Below are 16,986 nucleotides of genomic sequence, written 5' to 3' on the forward strand. Positions count from 1 at the left end.
AGGAGGATCGAGGCCCGCATCTGGCTCCCTGCTCAGCAGAGAGCCTGCTTCTCCCTTTCCCTCTGCCTGCTGCTCCCCCTGCTTGTGTGCACTCTCTCTCTCTCTGATAAGTAAATAAAATCTTTAAAAAATATATATTTATTGGGGCGCCTGGGTGGCTCAGTGGGTTAAGACCTCTGCCTTCAGCTCGGGTCATGATCCCAGGGTCCTGGGATCGAGCCCCACATCGGGCTCTCTGCTCAGCGGGGAGCCTGCTTCCTCCTCTCTCTCTGCCTGCCTCTCTGCCTACTTGTGATCTCTCTCTGTCAAATAAATAAATAAAATCTTAAAAAAATATATATTTATTTATTTATTTTATTTTTAAAAGATATTTTTATTTATTTGACAGAGATCACAAGTAGGCAGAGAGGCAGGCAGAGAGAGAGGAGGAAGCAGGCTCCCCGCTGAGCGGAGAGCCTGATTCGGGGCTCGATCCCAGGACCCTGAGATCACGACCTGAGCTGAAGGCAGAGGCTTAACCCAGTGAGCCACCCAGGCGCCCCTATTTATTTATTTTAGAGAGAGAGCAAACGCACATGAGCAGTGGAGGGGCAGAGGGAGAGGGAGAAGGAGACTCCCTACCGAGCAGGGAGCAACCTAGGGCTTGATCCCAGGACCCTGAGCTCAGGACCTGAGCCAAAATCAAGAGTTGGATGACGCTTAACTGACTGAGCCACCCAGGCGTCCCATTCCTCATTCTTTAATGATACTTATGAGAAGTATAAGGAAGAACTGTTTTAAAATATCATTCAGTAATATTAGTAATATTATGCAATAATAATAATTATTATTATTACAGTTACCTATCAGCAAGGTAGACTGTGGGCCAGGATCTTTATCGTGATTTTCAGAGAAAAGAAGGGCCAGGCAGGGGAAGCAGGATTGACTGGTTGGAATAATCTCGGTGGGTTCCGGAGTATAGGAGCTGTCCCTCATGGTCTGGTACCTGGCCCTGGGGTGATGAGGGCAGGTGTGTGGGGGCCCAGAGTGTTGAGAGCCCTGTCAAGGGGGCGACTGGGTGTGTGAGCTCTGGACTGGTTCGTTGGCAGATGAAAAGAATGCACCCACTGAGTCATTTACTACCTCTGGCTAGCCCTGGGTGGCAGGGGCATCCCCTCAAGGTTGCCAACGCCCTGGATATCAAAGCATTGGATGTGGAAAATAAGACACAGTTAACATGCTTAACGCACAGCCATCCAGGAGCTGCTCCCTGTGCACCGCTTCTCCCCCAGGGAGCAGCACAGGTGGGAGAGGAGATGCACGGGGTCTGGGACACCCAGGCTTGGGTGCTCCAGACCCCATAGGAGCCAATATCTCTTCCACCAGATTGTCTTGTGGGCTTCGCTTCTGGACTCCTGAGGAGATGAGAGTCACTACACCGAGAGAAGCCCAAAGCTCTGGCTCCCCACCAGGTATTTGTACTCCATTGACAGAATTTTCAGCCCTAATGAATTTACCAATGGGTCGGGGGTCATTTTTGCCATAAGCAGTGTTACCTGGTAACATAGCTAATAGCCCACCTCTATCTGGTTTCCACACCGCCCTGAGATTAGCCCTTTCTCCTCATGGGGGGATGAGGGGAAAGGTAGGTTCATGAAAAGAAATGGAAATGGTGTCTAGGTAGTAGGAACAGCAAGTGCAAAGGCCCTGAGGGGGGAGGTTGCCTGGTATGTTTGTGGCTGGAGTAGGTTGAACAAGAGAGGTGCGTGATATGATTGAGTTGGAGAAGTCCCAGGGTCAGATCACTCAAGGTCTTAGGGAAAAAACCAAGGAGGTCAGTGAGAGCGACTACGAATAAGTAATTACTGAGTACATTTTCAGGAACAGATGATATGATGTGACCCTTTTGGGCTAGAACATTTATATATAAATTGGGATGAGACAGAGGGATGGGAAAGACCCACCCCTCTCCTCCAGGGCTCACCTTTCTGTACACCAGTCCTGTGAGAGCCGTTCGGATCCTCATCTGCAGCACTTTGACCCTGTACATGTAGTATTGCTCCAACAGCGATTGCAGGGAGGCAGAGAGAAACATCAGCACCGCGAGGAGATAGCCCTTCCAGGCCGGGGTTGTGGGACTTCCCATAAACTCCAGAAAAAGGCTTTTGAGAGAGGGAGGGTACAAGTGGTGAGAGAAGGCATGTGTGGCTGTCACCTTGACCTGAGCCTGGTAAAGCTTGGAGGGTCAGACAGCATGGTAGATATTTTTGCCAAAACGGCTGCAATGACTCCTCCCACCATCCACAGGCACTCACTTCCAAGGTGACTGCTGTTCCTTTGACCAAGAGGTGAGCTGGTTTTTTTTTTTAAAGCTTTTATTTATTTATTTATTTATTTGACAGAGATCACAAGTAGGCAGAGAGGGAGGCAGAGAGTGAGGAAGGGAAGCAGGCTCCCTGCTGAGCAGAGAGCCCGATGCAGGGCTCGATCCCAGGACCCTGATCCTGGGCCCTTCGGACCTGAGCCGAAGGCAGAGGCTTTAACCCACTGAGCCACCCAGGCGCCCCAAGAGGTGAGTTTTTACCTCCACATGTCATGGGCTCAGCTGTGTCTCTACAAAATACCTCTGCTAAGTACTAATCCCTGGCATTTTAGAATGTACCTGTATTTGGAGCTCGGGCCTTTCAGGTGGTGATTTAGTTAAAACAAGGCCGTTAGGGTTGGACCATAGTCCAATCTAACTCCTGTCGTTCTAAGAGCAAATTAGCACACACAAGGAGATACAACGGGCATGCACGCACGAAGAGAAAACCCGTCTAAGGACCCAGCAAACGGAGATGAAGTCCTCGGATAAAATCAGTCTTGATCTTGGACTTCCAGCCTCTAGAACTCTGAGAAGATAAATGAGTGTTTTCTCAGGCTCCGAGCCCATAATCCTTTGTTACGGTGGCCGCAGCAAACAAATATACCATTCCCTGAATCTGGGCTGGTCATGCAACCAGCCTTGACCCAGAAAACCCGGTGGAGGTGAGACCGTGTCAGCTCCAAGCCTGGGGAGTCAAGAGAAAATGCAACTTTCATTGTGTCTTCGAGCCCTACTAAGGGGCCATGTGAACAGCCGGAGCAGACAATGTGGGGTATGAAAGATGACATGGGGCAGAGACAAGCTGTCCCCGCTGAGACCCTCTGAGACCAGCGAGTCCCCAGCCAGCCTCCCAGGCGACCACACAGGCCCATGAGTGAACCCAACAGAGGAACGAAGACCAGCCCAGCAGAGCCCAGCCCAAATTGCTAACCCACGTTACCGTGAACCCAAGAAGTGGTTGTTAACCCCTCGCTTTGGGACTGTTTTGTTATACAGCAAAAGCTAACCAATACAGTCAGGTTAGCATTCATTCATTTTCTCTCTGAGAAAATGCCACTTTCTCATTTATTTTTTTCCCCCTTCCTCAGTGTCCTTTCCAGTCACCCACCCTCCAGGGCCCTGAGCTCTGGAGGACTAGGCAGAGGCCGAAGAAGAGCTGCTACCCCACCCCCACCCCCCAGCTGTGGAAAGACGGCATCAAGGAAGGGACCACCATCAACAAGGCCCCAAAGGCCTGGACCCACCTGAGGAGCTTGGGGACCGCGAACCTGAAGACATCAGAGATGACAATGGCAAAGGTCGCCAGGAGGAAGGTGGAACGGGACATCTGCCAGATGGCCCTCAGCAACGGGCCCCTCTGGCCCCCTTCTTGCTCCAGCAAGGGCTCCATCTCTGGGGTCTCTACCCCACGGCTCCCTTTCTTTTTAGCTGCTCTCACCATGGTGTGCCTTCAGGGATAGGAGAAATGGGCTCCGGGTCATTGCAATAGATTGAATATTTGCGTCTCCCCAAACTTATCTGTGGAAACCTAACCCCCAGTGTTCTGGGGAGGGGGTGCTTTGGGGAGGTGATGAGGTCACAAGGGTGGGGCCCTCATGGATGGGATTAGTGCCCTGATAAAATGGGCCCCAGACAGCATCTTCCTCCTTCCACCAAGGACAGAGCCCGGATACAGCCGTCTGGGAAGCAGGAAGCTGGCCCCCCACCAGACTCCACATCAGTGGTATTTTAAATATTCCCAGAGGTGGCATCTGTGTGTCCAGCAAGACCAGGCATTACAGGGCTGTTTTTCTGGCAAAGGGGATGAGTGGGCATGGATTCAGCCATGTTCCCTCACCTGTTATTCTCTGTACCCCAGAGGGCCCCTTTATGAGACAACTGGGCAGGGGAGGGGCCAGGGAGGGGGGCAGCCCCAAGGCATGATGGTGGTTGCTGGGAATGCACATGCACTGAGCCCCTCCTGTGTGCCAGGCACGCCTTAGTTCTCCAAAGAAGCTGGCAGGCGAGGTGTTATGCCCATTTCACAGAGGAGCAGATGAAGGTTTAGAAGGAACTTGTCTAAGGGCCCACAGTGGGGAAGTTGAAGCGCTGGGATTTGATCCCAACTCTGTCCCTTCAGAGCCCAGGCATTTGGCAAGCCATGGATGCAGCTCCCCCTTTCCCCCCAACATCTGGCTAGCCCGGAGGTGGTTTGGAGCTGGTCTAGAACCAGTTCAGAATCACAGCTGATGTCTGTGGCCCTGGCACTCTCAGTCTGGATGAAATGCAGGTGGAAGCTGGGGGAAGGGCGGAGGAGGGGGCGGGTGGGAGAGGCAGCTGGGCAGGTCCTCAGCTGCTGAGAGCCCAGGAGCTGTGTGGCCTTGGGTCTGTATGGCCTGCCCTCTTTGGGTCTGTGTCCTCGTGCATGAAAGGATAGGGTTGGTCTCACTCTCTGCGCTCCTTCCAGCTCTGTCAAATGCTGGAGTTAGCAGTAATTTCACTGCGTGTTTACAGAGCTGGGGCCCAGGGCCAGGCCCTGGGATCAGCCCTTTTCCTGCAACAGCTTATCGATTTTTCTTGACCTCCCTGCCTGGTGGCTGTCATGGGCTCCCTGTTGGACCTAGGACGCGGAGGTTCTAAGAGCTGGTGGCAGTGGCTTGAGGTCACACAGTGAGGACCAAGCAGGGATTTGAGCCCAGATCTCAATTCGTGATGCACAGAGCACCTGTTTGTGAACCCCGCTCACAAACATTTTTAGATAGAAGAAAAAAAAAAAACAACCCTGATCTTGGTGAGTGCTGGTGGCCAGACGTTCACCAAGCCAAGGCCTTGCCCCTTGACCCATGGCCCAGCTTCTTGTTTGGTTTGGTGTCTCTGAAGGGTCTGTCACTGAGCTGGGCATGGCCTGCTGTTCACAAACATTTTGGCATTTGGGTCTCGAATAGCCAAAAAGATGTCACCTTCTCGTCACCTGGCCAGCCCTCCCCAACAGCCCATCGTTTAGTTCACTGCCTTCAAAGCCACGCCCACCCCCTCCTATACTCATCTTTATGAATTTGTCTTGTTAGAATTCCAGGAGTGTAGGGGCGCCTGGGTGGCTCAGTGGGTTAAAGCCTCTGCCTTCGGCTCAGGTCATGATCTCAGGGTCCTGGGATCAAGCCCCATGTCAGGCTCTCTGCTCAGCAGGGAGCCTGCTTCCCCCCCACCCCCTCTCTGCCTGCCTCTCTGCCTACTTATGATCTCTGTCAAATAAATAAATAAAATCTTTAAAAAAAAAAAAAAAGAATTCCAGGAGTGTAGACTTTGCTTGTATTTTGCCCTCTTTGGCTCCTGAATGCAGTAGGTGCTCAATAAATAATTGCCAAATGAATGGGGAAAAAAATAGATGTGTGACGGGTGCCAAGGGCCTGATAAGGGTGCCTGGTGCATTAGTTGGAAAGCTGTGTGGAAGGAAGGAAGGCAGGCAACCTGGTCTGGTGGACAGAACCTGCCTGGGAGCCAGGAGCCCAAGATTCAAATGCCCGCTTGGTCCCCCTCCCCTCTGAGCCTCAGTGTTTCCGTCTGTCAAATGGGGTAGGCCAGGAGAGGACCGTGAAGGCCTCTTTCCAGCTGTATGTTTCACTCCATTCTGCTCTGGCTGCCGCCCCAGAATTCTGAATCTCTGTGTTCAACCGGCAGCCTCTGTAGTTGGGTTCCTCCTTCCCAGTGGGACTCACGTTCCATCAGGGGAGGTCTCTAGAATGGAGTCCGGTCTGTGGTCTCTGGACTGAAGGCCATTTAGTGCAGGGTTTGTACATGACCACAGGGAGAGACAGGGGGTGTAAGTGAGCAGCCAGGGTCCCAGTCGGCGGAACAAAAGGGAGGGGTGCGGACTGTGGCAAAGCAAAGACATGTCCCCTGTCCACCGGGACAGGTGCTATCAAGATCCACTCCCCTGTTGCCATGATGGGATGTGACCTGGCAATGCCAATCTCCTTTACTTTCTCATTTAAAAAAAAATGTATTTACCTATTTTAGAGAGTGAGGGCAAGGAGGGAGGGGCAGAGGGCAAGGAAGAGAGAGGATCTTGAGAAGACTCCCCACTGAACACAGAGCCCAACACAGGGCTTGATCTCACAACCCTGAGATCATGACCTGAGCCAAAATCAAGAGTCGGACACTTAACCGACTGAGCCACCCAGGTGTCCCCTGCCAGTCTACTTTAAAAGAGACCAGAATTCCAGATTTTTTACATGAAATCTCCAATGTTTTAAATGTCGGCAACTTAAAAAAAAAAAAAGGAAACAAAAAGCCCTGAATAACAACAGTAAACACCACGTGGACCGAACATACCCTTGTGAAACCCACCTGGTCGGCAAGTGGCGGGTCCCTGACCTCGCAGGATGACCTCCTCTCCCTTCCCCCCAGAACTGCAAAATACTTTAGAAAAAGAACCAAAGTTCTCTCCATGTGTAATCTGCGCCGAAAATAACTGAGTTGGATCTCAGTCGGCCAGGCCTTCCTGTCTTTCTGTCAGTTGCTGTGGATTCTTAAACTGTTGTAAAGAATGTTTCTTTCCCTACATTATATGTTTATTAAAAAAAAAAAAAAAGATTAAAAAAAAAAAGAATGTTTCTATCCCAAGTTCTCATGCCCCAGGGGAGGCATGGGAGAGAGTGGGCAAGACCTCCAGCGCCCTTTTGAATGAATTCTACCACTTAAAATCTTGCACGAATGGAGGAGCAGGACACCAAGGTAGGCCTGGAGAATGAGTTGCTGTTTTGATTTGCTCATATAATTTACCCCTTTTGTGGAATCACACTCACCCTACTGCAGCTCTGAAGGGACCACCAAGTATGGGGGGCCTGCCCTCTCACTATGGGATTGGTCCCTATTTGGCACATGACTCAAGCCAGCCAATCAGAGGCCTTGCTTAGCATCTTCTACATGGGTGCTCAGAGAGACACTCATTTCGTGGGAGTTGCTACACCAGCAGGATATGAGACAGGCAGAGGCACAGACAACAGATGAGCTGAGAAATGGAGAGAAAGAATTTGGACATTATGCAAGTCCCTGGATCCAGCCACACCTGAGGCCAGACTACCTTCTCAGCTATGTGAGCCAGTAGACAGTCTCTCTCTCCCTTTCCCTAATTTGGAGGATTCAGCTATCGACAACAACTGCCCCAAATCCTAGAGTACACAAGAGAACCCCATAACTCTTCCTACAGAGCTAAGTCACTTTTGTCTGTCTCCTGAAACACCAAGGTCAGGTCATTTGTCCTAGGTCATCAACTACACAAAGGCAAGATTTCATTTAACCCATGTTTAATGAATCCTATTTGACTGCTCTTTTCTGTTGGTCAGAGATTCTCAGACTGGGTTCCTCAGAGTCAGAGGGGACCACAGAAGTTTCTAGAGATGCGACAGATGGCAGGAGGGAGGCAGAGTGGACAGGACTAGAAAGGGCTTGAAATCTTCTGGATAATGGATACTCTTTGAGCTTTTACCACTTTTGAGGTATTCACTAAATTCTTTTCCAAAATCTTTTTTTCCCCTCCCCCATGGGCAATGAGCCAGAACCTAATGGGATGCTCACTGAAAGGATAAGAAAACCGAGGACCAGGAAACCAATCCCTCAGGTTAAGTAGTAAGTATATGTGTGCGCCTTATGGACCACCACGCAGCCCTCCACTCCCCCACTCCCCGCCCCTGCCTGATTCCTGCCTGCCACCCCCCCCCATTTAAGCTTCCTTCTGGGGGCCCCAAGGAGCACCCAATGTGGCCTTAGGGAGCCTGCACAGCCCTCTGGGAGGAAACATCCCTTGACCTGGTCAGTTAATGCTTAGTGAGATCACTGGCAGGCAGGGAACTATGGCGGTGGAGCCCAGAGTGGGATCCAGGGTTGTATTTGGGGCCAAATGATTAACTTTGTTGACCAGGTATGGGCCACACTCTCATTTTTCATCCACTCACCGCTGGGCTGCACTGCGGTTCCTTGTCCATTCCCTTTTGAGCTGGGAAACAAGTTCTTCTGAGGAGTTTTCTCGGCTAAGTGACCAGAGGTCTTCCGGCCCCAGTGTCCTCCTGTAACCCCTCCAGACCAGCCTGTGAAAGAAGGTCACCAGAGCAAGCTCCCATTGCCATTCCCCCGTCAGGGTCCTGACATGGTAGCTGTGTGACCCTGAGTAAGTCACCTTACCCCTCTGTGCCTCTGCTAGCCCCTCAGGAAAACGAAAGCAATTAGCTGAACCACACCTAACATTTGTGGGCACTTTCCAGTTTACAAAAATCATCTCATTAAATCTCATGTGATGACTATTGACCCATTTTACAGATGAGGGAAAAAAAATAGAGGCTCAGAGAGATCAAGTGTCTTAACCAAGGAGTGACCTGCGTGGCAAGGGAAATAAACCTCCCCAGGGGTTAGAAGCCCAGAGTTGGACACCCGAACTCTACCCTAGCTTTCCCCATGATACACACCTTTCCTGAGCTCTTCTTTATAACGCTGGTTGCAATTATGATTTACTTTGTTGGTCTGATCATTTACTGAATGTCTTTCTCCTCCACTGGACGGTAAGCTCCAAGGGGACAAGGGGTATTTACCTTTATTCTCCTCTTCTATATCCTCACCGACCAACACAGGGCAAAAGATTTGCCAAATGAAGCCACTCACCAGGTCTGTGACCTTGGGCAAGTCACTTCCCATTAGCAGCCCTCAGTTTTCTCACTTGAAAATGAGAGCATTTCCCAGCACTTAAGACTAGTACATGAGATGATTGTAGGTGGCACATTGTTGGAGGAGGGCACAGAGAGGACGTGACCTCTGGTTCTCCCATAAGCTGAACCTGGGCAATCGGAGCCTCCTTACCCCTCCCCCGTCCTTGGAATGTATGTTGTGCCCATTCTGTCGTTGCAAGGATGCAGCCTTGAGAGAGCACTATGTTGTCGAGACTGTCTGGACAGTACATGTGACTGAACTGCCGTGAACCCTCCACATGAACTAAGACTCTGGCCTGCAGGTGCGGAGATCCACTCGTCTTGTGGCCGCCCAGGATAAGTCTGGTAAGTTCCCTTGCTTATTAAAGCTGCCGCCTGCCAGTAGGAATGGCTTGCCTCTTTAGTCTCTCCTTGCCCTCCAGGTGTGGGGGCCAGTTTGCAAACCAACACACATACACAAGAAATTAATTATTACAGACTTCTCTAGAAGGAGTATTGCTTACTTCTCAGGTCTCTGTGATCTTTCTGCCATAACACCAAGGCGAAGGTCTTGTTTGGGGCTGGTCCTCAGCTCCCCATCTGAGACTTTCCAAATTCCTTTTTCTTTCTTTCTTTCTTTTTTTAGAGAGGTGCAGGGCAGAGGGAGGAGAGAGAATCTTAAGCAGGATCCACGCCCAGCATAGAGCCCAATGGAAGGCTCAATCTCACAACCCTGAGATCATGACCTGAGCCGAAATCAAGAGTCGGACACTTAACCGACTGAGCCACTCAGGCGCCGCGGCCCCCCCCCGCCGAGTTCCTTTTTTTTATTGAACGCAGGGCAAACTCAGGCAATCTAGTGCTGACCTAGAAGTTATTAACATGGCTTGGTTTTCACTGTCATTTTTTGGGAAGGAGATCTACATGGCAAGCAATTCAGGAGATTTTTTCCAACTTCCAGTGATAGAAAGTTTCCTTTTAAAAAAGATTATGAAAGTCGAAAAAGTGTGTTGATTTCAAGAAAAAAGACTTTAAGAGAGGAAAATACTACTCCAGTAAGGTAAAAAACTTGAAGAATGGTCCATAAATGCCATGTTTGGGAGACAGAGGGCTAGGTCCTCTCTAGAGCCGGTTAGCAAGCCCGTATGCACTTCCCACCCATTCCTCACCCCCTATAGCATCCTAATTCTTTGTGTATTTACCAGCCACTTTGTACAATACTCGTTAAGGACTAGACGCTATGCTAAGTGCCTCACAAGATTTATTTCTCTTAATCCGAAAACCCTACAAGGTAGATGCCATTATTATCCTTGTTTTACAGGCACAGGGACTGAGACACAGAGTGGTTAAGTAGCTCTCCCAGGGTCACACAGCCAGGAAGTGGTGGGGCTAGGATTCAAATCTAGGTGCTACAAAGATCTGACTGCAGTGTGGCCAAGAGGGGACCCACCAGGTGGGCACACCCTCAGAGCCTGGTACACTGGCCCTAGAGAAACATCTGTCTTCTCCACCAGCCTGGGAGCCTCTGGGGAGTAAAGATGTAGTCTTTTACCTCTTCAGCCCCGGTGCTTCACACATTGTAGGTGTTTCACACATAGTAGGTGCTTCTTAGATGTTGGCGGAAGGCATGAAGCTGAGTAATTGATATGATTTTGTTGAGCACCTGCTGTGTACCAGCAGAAAGCAATTTACATGTAATGAGGGTAGAGTTGTTCCCCTTTTACAGAGGGGCAAACTGAGACTCTGATTGTTTGCCGTATGGGCTGGCTCAGAGCGAAAGCCAGGACTCAAACCTGGACCTCACCCCAGTGGGGGAATGGGAATGGGATGTGGTATTGGGCATGTTGAAATCTGACAGAGAAGCACTGAGGCTGGGAGGAAGAGAGGCTGGCTGGCCTCCTTAGGCTTGGGAGGAAATGTCTCCGGGGAGAGCTGGGATGACAAATAAGGACAGCAAATGCAGGTCCCTTTCCTGCTACTGTACTTACCCAGAAACCCACCAGAACGTGACCCTGGAGGGGAAGGAAGCTTCAGCCTCTGGACATGGATTCTGTAAAGACAAGAGATGGGGTGGAGGGAGGACTCGATCTCACGTTCCATGGTGGTCGTAAGGCAAGGGAACCAAGGTCAGGAAGACAGGATGAATGGACTGTGATCTTGGTACCAATTGCTCAATGACATGCCCTGCCTATCTGTCAGAGGTGGACGCCAGTGTGCTTGGAGGTTCCTAGCAGGCAAGGTGAAAAGGGACTATGCCACAAGTCTGACAGCATCCACAAGAACTAATAGCTATCAATACTGAGACCAAGAAGTTCTCAAGGCAGGAGCGTGCATGACGGAGACACCAATATCCTCGACAATATGCCTCGGGGCATACAGCGAGAAGGTGCAGAGGGATTGGTCCTGAGATCTCGCCAGCTGCTCCAGAAAATTCTCATGCATCTATACCCTTCGCTGATAGGGCACAAGATTGCCTATTTCACCATATGTTTGCTATCATGGCTCATTATCAATTTTTTATTTTTTGCTTCCATTCTCATGGAGCAAAGAAGCTCTACCCTAGTTTTCACTTGATTACTCCCGTAGCTCAGCATTTTTTTTTTTTTTTTTTTTTTTTTTAGGTTATTGAGGTGATCTCTTCCTCAGAGAATTCTTTCCTGATTTCACAGGCTAGCTCAGGGCTCCCCAGTGCCAAGAATTCCTCCTGTAGGGTTCTTCCTCCAGTCATAATTTCACACATGTTCGTAGAATTACGTGGTGAATGTCTGATTCCTTGACCTGGCTGTTAACTGCCTGAGGACGGGGACCACATCTGCTTGTTCACTCTCAGTCCTCAGCCCCTAGCTGGGGCACAGAGCAGGGACTGGCCAGCTGCAGCCCCCAGCCCAGATCCCGGCACACTGTCTATCTCTGCAAATAAAATTTTATCAGAACAGCCACGCTCCTTTGACATACTGGACTCTCCCCACCGCAACAGCAGAGCCGATAGTTGTCACGGAAACCATATGGCCCACAAGGCCTAAAATATTGTCTGTCTTGCTCTGATCAGAAAAACTGGCTAACCCTTGGCATAGAGTAGATGTACAATACACATTGTGCTGAGTGAAAGACTGAATGAAACGTTATTAAAGGCTTGTGCTCTAGGCTACCTCCCTTCTGTCCCATGGGGAGAACCTGAGACCAGAACAGGAACAGGGACAAGGGAGGCCCCAGGTTGGAGGCACGGCAACTTACGGGCTGCTGGGGGTCTTCAGGGAAGAAGGGGGGGTGATCGACGAGGCAGGACAGCACAAACTGGGCTGCCACCAGCAACAGGCACAGGTAGGTTGACAGGTGGTAGAAGGGGTCGCTCCGGAAGCCCTGTGAGAGAGAGAGCAGAGGTCCCACTGAGTCTGGCATGCCGAAGTCCACAGCCTGAGGCCTGTGAAGAGCACAGGCTAGGCAGGGTACCTGTGAGGGAAGAGAAGGTCAAGGTCAAGGTCAAGTGGGGTTTCTGAGATGAAGAGCAGTGCCCTGGTGGGGAGTCAGAGCCACAGGGTTTGAAAGCCAGGCCCCCCCACATCCCGGTGTCCCGATGGATGAACACCTGACTTACACGCATTCTGGTTGTACAAATGGTACACAGGGGTTTCTCCTTAGCCGGGTGATAACTGGCTGCAGCCGCTGGAGTGTGAGTTCTCCTTTCTCCTTGTGCCACCAAGGAAAGCCTTTCTCCACAGCAGTCCCCATCCCTACCTCTCCCATTCTGTTTCCTCATGGCCGGCGTTGTCCGGTTTAAGAAGGGAACTAGTTTTGCGGCGCCTGGGTAGCTCAATTGGTTGAGTGTTTGACTCTTGATTTTGGCTCAGGTCATGATCTCAGGGTTGTGAGCTTGAGCCCCACATTGGGCTCTGTGCTCAGTGAGGAGTCTGCTTGAGATTCTCTCTCTCCCTCCCTGCTCCTTCCCCTTCTCATGCTCCCTTTCTCTCTCAAAAATAAATCTAAAAGTCTTTTTTAAAAAGTAGATGGGAACTGGTTTTATTGAGCATTTATTTTCTCTGCCTGGTGCCAACGCAGAAGTCTTTTTCTTTTTCTTTCTTTCTTTTTTTAAAGTAGTCTACATTTCCCTTTGCGGATAAAATGATGCATGGTGTCCCTTCACATGGAAATGTGACTTCCCAGGACAGGTAACAGAAGTACAGGTGGGTATGCAGAATGAGTTTGTATCTGTGGATGAGAGCATGGGTGAAGATAAGGGAGAACGAGGGGAAATGTGCACACATGGACAGAGTGTGCATAGGTGTGTTTTGGAGGAGGTCACAGGAGGGGGGCAATCCAGGCTCCTTACTGCCTCCCCTTTCCTGGGAATGTATACTCCACCCATTCTTCCCGCACTAGGAGCCTTTCCAAGAACACAACTTTGAGAGAGTAACACATCCTGGAGACCATGTGGATGTAGATGTGACTGAACCCCATTAAGGCCTCTGTAAACTTTGAAGGTTCTGGAAGGTGGGTGCAGAGATCTACCTGTCTTGTGGCACCTGGGATAAGCCTCATAAGTCCTCGTGCTTACTAACCCTGCCCTGTACCGTCTAGATTGCCCTGTCTCTTCCTTCATCTCTCCTTGCCCTCTGTGTATGTGGTCACTTGCAGATTTCACTGGGGAAGCTCCCGCAGTTGTGAACCAACAGTGTGGTTGTGCCCGGGATTGGGGGGAGGGGGCACTGGGTGAATGTGTGAATGGATGTCCAGTGTGGGAACGGCTGTGTGCAGGTGTAGGTGTCCCAGTCTGTGGTTGTACGATATGCGAAGGGGGGCATACAGGTGTGTGTCAGGGAAGTGCGAGCAAACTCTGTGACATGCATGGGTCAGGCAGTGGGAATCTGTGTCCGTGAAAAATGTTTGGGAAGACAGGGGCATCTGTACATCACTAGAGTTTAAGAGTTTAAACAACTATGGTGTGTGTTTCTGTGTAGACAAGAAGTCACGTGTGCAAAGGGGAGGAGGGAAGATGGGACCCAAGGCTTGAAACTGCCCTATTGGTTCCCCAGGGCCTCCACTTACCCCTCGCAAGGTCAGCTGGGCGGCACTGGTAGCCGGCAGGAGAAAACAGAGCAGCCAGTATCCAAACAGCACCCCAGATGCCCGGACCCCCTTCTTCCTCTCCGTGTGGATCAGGAACATGGCGAAGCTCTGGACAGGAGAGTTGGGATGGGCCCCTAAAGGTGGGGAGGGAGAAAGGGAGCCCCACTCTGCCCCATCCCCTCCACCGGGGCGGGGAAAAGCCACTCCCAGAAGCAAGACCCGCAAGCCTGGGTCATCCTTACCATCGTGGTGAGCCACACGGTGGGATGAATGAGGAATTCTGGGGCCTGGGGCGTTCCCCGCTGGATTCTCCAAAGAGCCACAGACACGCTGGAGGTGCAGAGGATTATGAGGGCGAGCCCAAGCACCTGGGAAACAGGCTTAGGTAAGGCTGGTGGGTGAAAAGAAAGGTGATGATGGCCAACTGGACAGGGACCCTGTGCCCAATTGAACAGTAGCTCTGAATGGGACACCTGTTCAGGCCCCAGTGTTATGATTTAACAGTGCCACTGTAAAGGATGCTAAGAAAAAGCATTAAGGGGTGTTGCAAATGGACCTTGACCTGTCAGTGTCCTATAAATAATAAGCCACAGGGGTCTGAGCCAGCCAAATATTTCCCAAAATGCAGGGATGGGGTGGGGGTGTGCCAAGGGTTTGCAGGAGGGATGCTGTAGTATGACAAAGTGGCAGAAACGACATTCATTCTGCAGGTGAAAAAGTTCCACTCCCTCCAGCAAGTCCCTTTTGAACCCTCCAGTGAAATCAGAGAAACTTTCGGTTGGGACTGGAAGGTCTCTAGACCCTTCTCTAAGATGCGGTGGTGTCTCTTTTGAAGGAGAGAAAGCGACACGGTGCACGCAGGCAAGAGAGAAGTCGGGACCTGGGCATTGGAGAAGCTATGGCAAGCACCTCAGTTAGTCCAAAGCAGGGCTCCAATGACTACCAGCAGGTTGAGTTTGACAGGCTGCCTGTTTTTGTATCACCTGTGAGCTAAGAATGGTTTCGACATGTTTCCTTCTTTCCTTTTCTTTTTTAAGTAGGCTCTGTGCCCAGCGTGGAGCCCAACGCAGGGCTTGAACTCATGACCCTGAGATCTAGACCTGAGCTGAGATCAAGAGTCAGATGCTTAAGCGACTGGGCCACCCAGGCGCCCCTGGTTTTGACATTTTTCCATCAGTAAACAAAACTCAAAAAAATTACGTGAAAGTTATCTGAAATTCAAATTTCAGTGACTATCGATAAAATGTTACTTGAAACACAGTCACGTCTATGTATTCACTGTTGTCTGTGACCGCTTTCCTGCTGCAGAATTGTTGGGGCAGAGACAATGTGACCCTCAAAGCCTCAAATAGATACTATCTGGCCCTTTAAGGAAGAGTGTGCAACCACTTGGTAGGTCAGCAATGGGAGAAAAATTAACAAGGTGCTAAGGGGATAAATGAACTTTGAAGGACATTCTTGTAGAAGTTTGGGGAAGGGAGCGGATGAGCAGAAAGGCTTGCACATGGAATGCCAGCGTTTTCGTAGCACGCGAAAACAAGTATGTAATAATTTTAAGAACTGGCTTTTAGGACTGCCAGTGGAGAAGCATGAAAATCCATGCATGCCTCTTAAAGAACTTAAAAAGTTCATCCCAGCGCGATCCTAAAATCACCCCGTGGATCCCAGGAGGAGACACCGCACTGTTTGGGGGAATGCCAGGTGTCCATAAACGGGCGAGGAACCCACGAGGGGCCAGATGGGTGTGTTTGCAGACATGGGGATTTTATTATCACGAAATCTTTGTGGGGCGGATCTTGTTTCTCAGAGGTTTTCCTCCGTAGCCTCTGGAGTATTGCTCTGTTTGATGAATAGGTCCCCTTCTTGTCCCCACACTGTGTATGCTCCTTGAAAAGGAGGAATGTCCACTTCGGGGGTCTCAGCTCGGTTCCAGCCTGCTCCCCCCATCCACCTCCCAACACTTGGCTGCTTATAGGCTCCCAGAGGCAGCAGTTACCAGTTTGGCCTTGAAGAGCAGGGACATCCGGAGGTAGCCTTGGCCATGGCGGTGGAGGTACAGGAGGTAGATGGGGCCAAGGACCCACAGGTACATAGGGGGCACCCAGACCCCTGCCGTTTTCAGGAAGCACACGTTCAGTAGGTAGAGAGCAGTGGGCTCAGGCTCTGTCCCGTTCCAGACCTGAGGGAACACCAGGGCCACCCTTGTGATGGTACAATGCAGGGGTCCCAAACTCACCTGATTAGGGGACAAGGCAACCTTTTGGACTCCCCCCCCTTTTTTTTTTAAAGATTTTCTTTATGTATTTGACACAGAGAGAGACCACAAGCAGGCAGAGTGACAGGCAGAGGCAGAGAGAGAAGCAGGCTCCCCTCTGAGCAGAGAGCCTGATCTGGGGCTCTATCCCAGGGGCCTGGGATCATGATTTGAGCCCAAGGCAGCCGCTTAACCAACTGAGCACCCAGGCGCTGCAATCTTTTGGACTCCTAACATTGACATGAAAATGGACCAAGCACCCTTTGGAGTACCTCGACATTCTCAACTCCTTTAATGCTAATATCATCAACCCTAAGAAGTAGAGGCAATTATCATTGTGCTTTTGCACAGAAGGAAGCAGAGGCCCAGAAAGTAAATAGTTGGGGTGATTGTCATCCAGGTGGAAAGCGGAGGTGTGGGTTATCTTTCTTGACTGCTCCCCATTTCCCCGCTCGCCAACACTGGGACTTTCAACCTCCCTGTGCCTCAGTTTCCTTCCCTGAAAAGGAGAGGGGTGGTGTGAAGAGAGTCTACCTCTAAGGGTTGCATTAAATGGGTTAATACCAGTAAAGCACATAGTAGGATGTTGGGCACAAAGTAAGCCCTCAATTAACATCAGTTATTAATCCTGCCTTACCTATCGGGCCCCTGAAATCCTGGGATTTGGC

At 50.5% G+C, this 16,986-nt stretch overlaps 1 protein-coding gene across 3 annotated transcripts in view; it reads right to left on the reverse strand.

Moving 5' to 3' along the window:
- The window catches only part of ABCC6 (ATP binding cassette subfamily C member 6), a 46,829-nt gene that overhangs the window by 29,369 nt on the left and 474 nt on the right, over positions 1 to 16,986 (reverse strand). For 2 of the 3 annotated variants that reach the window (XM_047714456.1, XM_047714455.1), the window contains exons 2-9: positions 16,061 to 16,243; positions 14,307 to 14,432; positions 14,044 to 14,172; positions 12,235 to 12,360; positions 10,989 to 11,050; positions 8,278 to 8,409; positions 3,589 to 3,792; positions 1,964 to 2,141 (exon numbers count right to left, since the gene is read on the reverse strand). In XM_047714456.1, the coding sequence (XP_047570412.1) occupies positions 1,964 to 2,141; positions 3,589 to 3,792; positions 8,278 to 8,409; positions 10,989 to 11,050; positions 12,235 to 12,360; positions 14,044 to 14,172; positions 14,307 to 14,432; positions 16,061 to 16,243 (1,140 nt within the window). Of the gene's footprint in view, positions 1 to 1,963; positions 2,142 to 3,588; positions 3,793 to 8,277; positions 8,410 to 10,988; positions 11,051 to 12,234; positions 12,361 to 14,043; positions 14,173 to 14,306; positions 14,433 to 16,060; positions 16,244 to 16,986 lie in introns of those variants that run through there. The other variant, XM_047714457.1, reaches the window with a different exon arrangement.

Source organism: Lutra lutra, chromosome 18, assembly GCF_902655055.1.
Source record: "Lutra lutra chromosome 18, mLutLut1.2, whole genome shotgun sequence".
In the NCBI taxonomy this organism is placed as follows: Eukaryota; Metazoa; Chordata; class Mammalia; order Carnivora; family Mustelidae; genus Lutra; species Lutra lutra.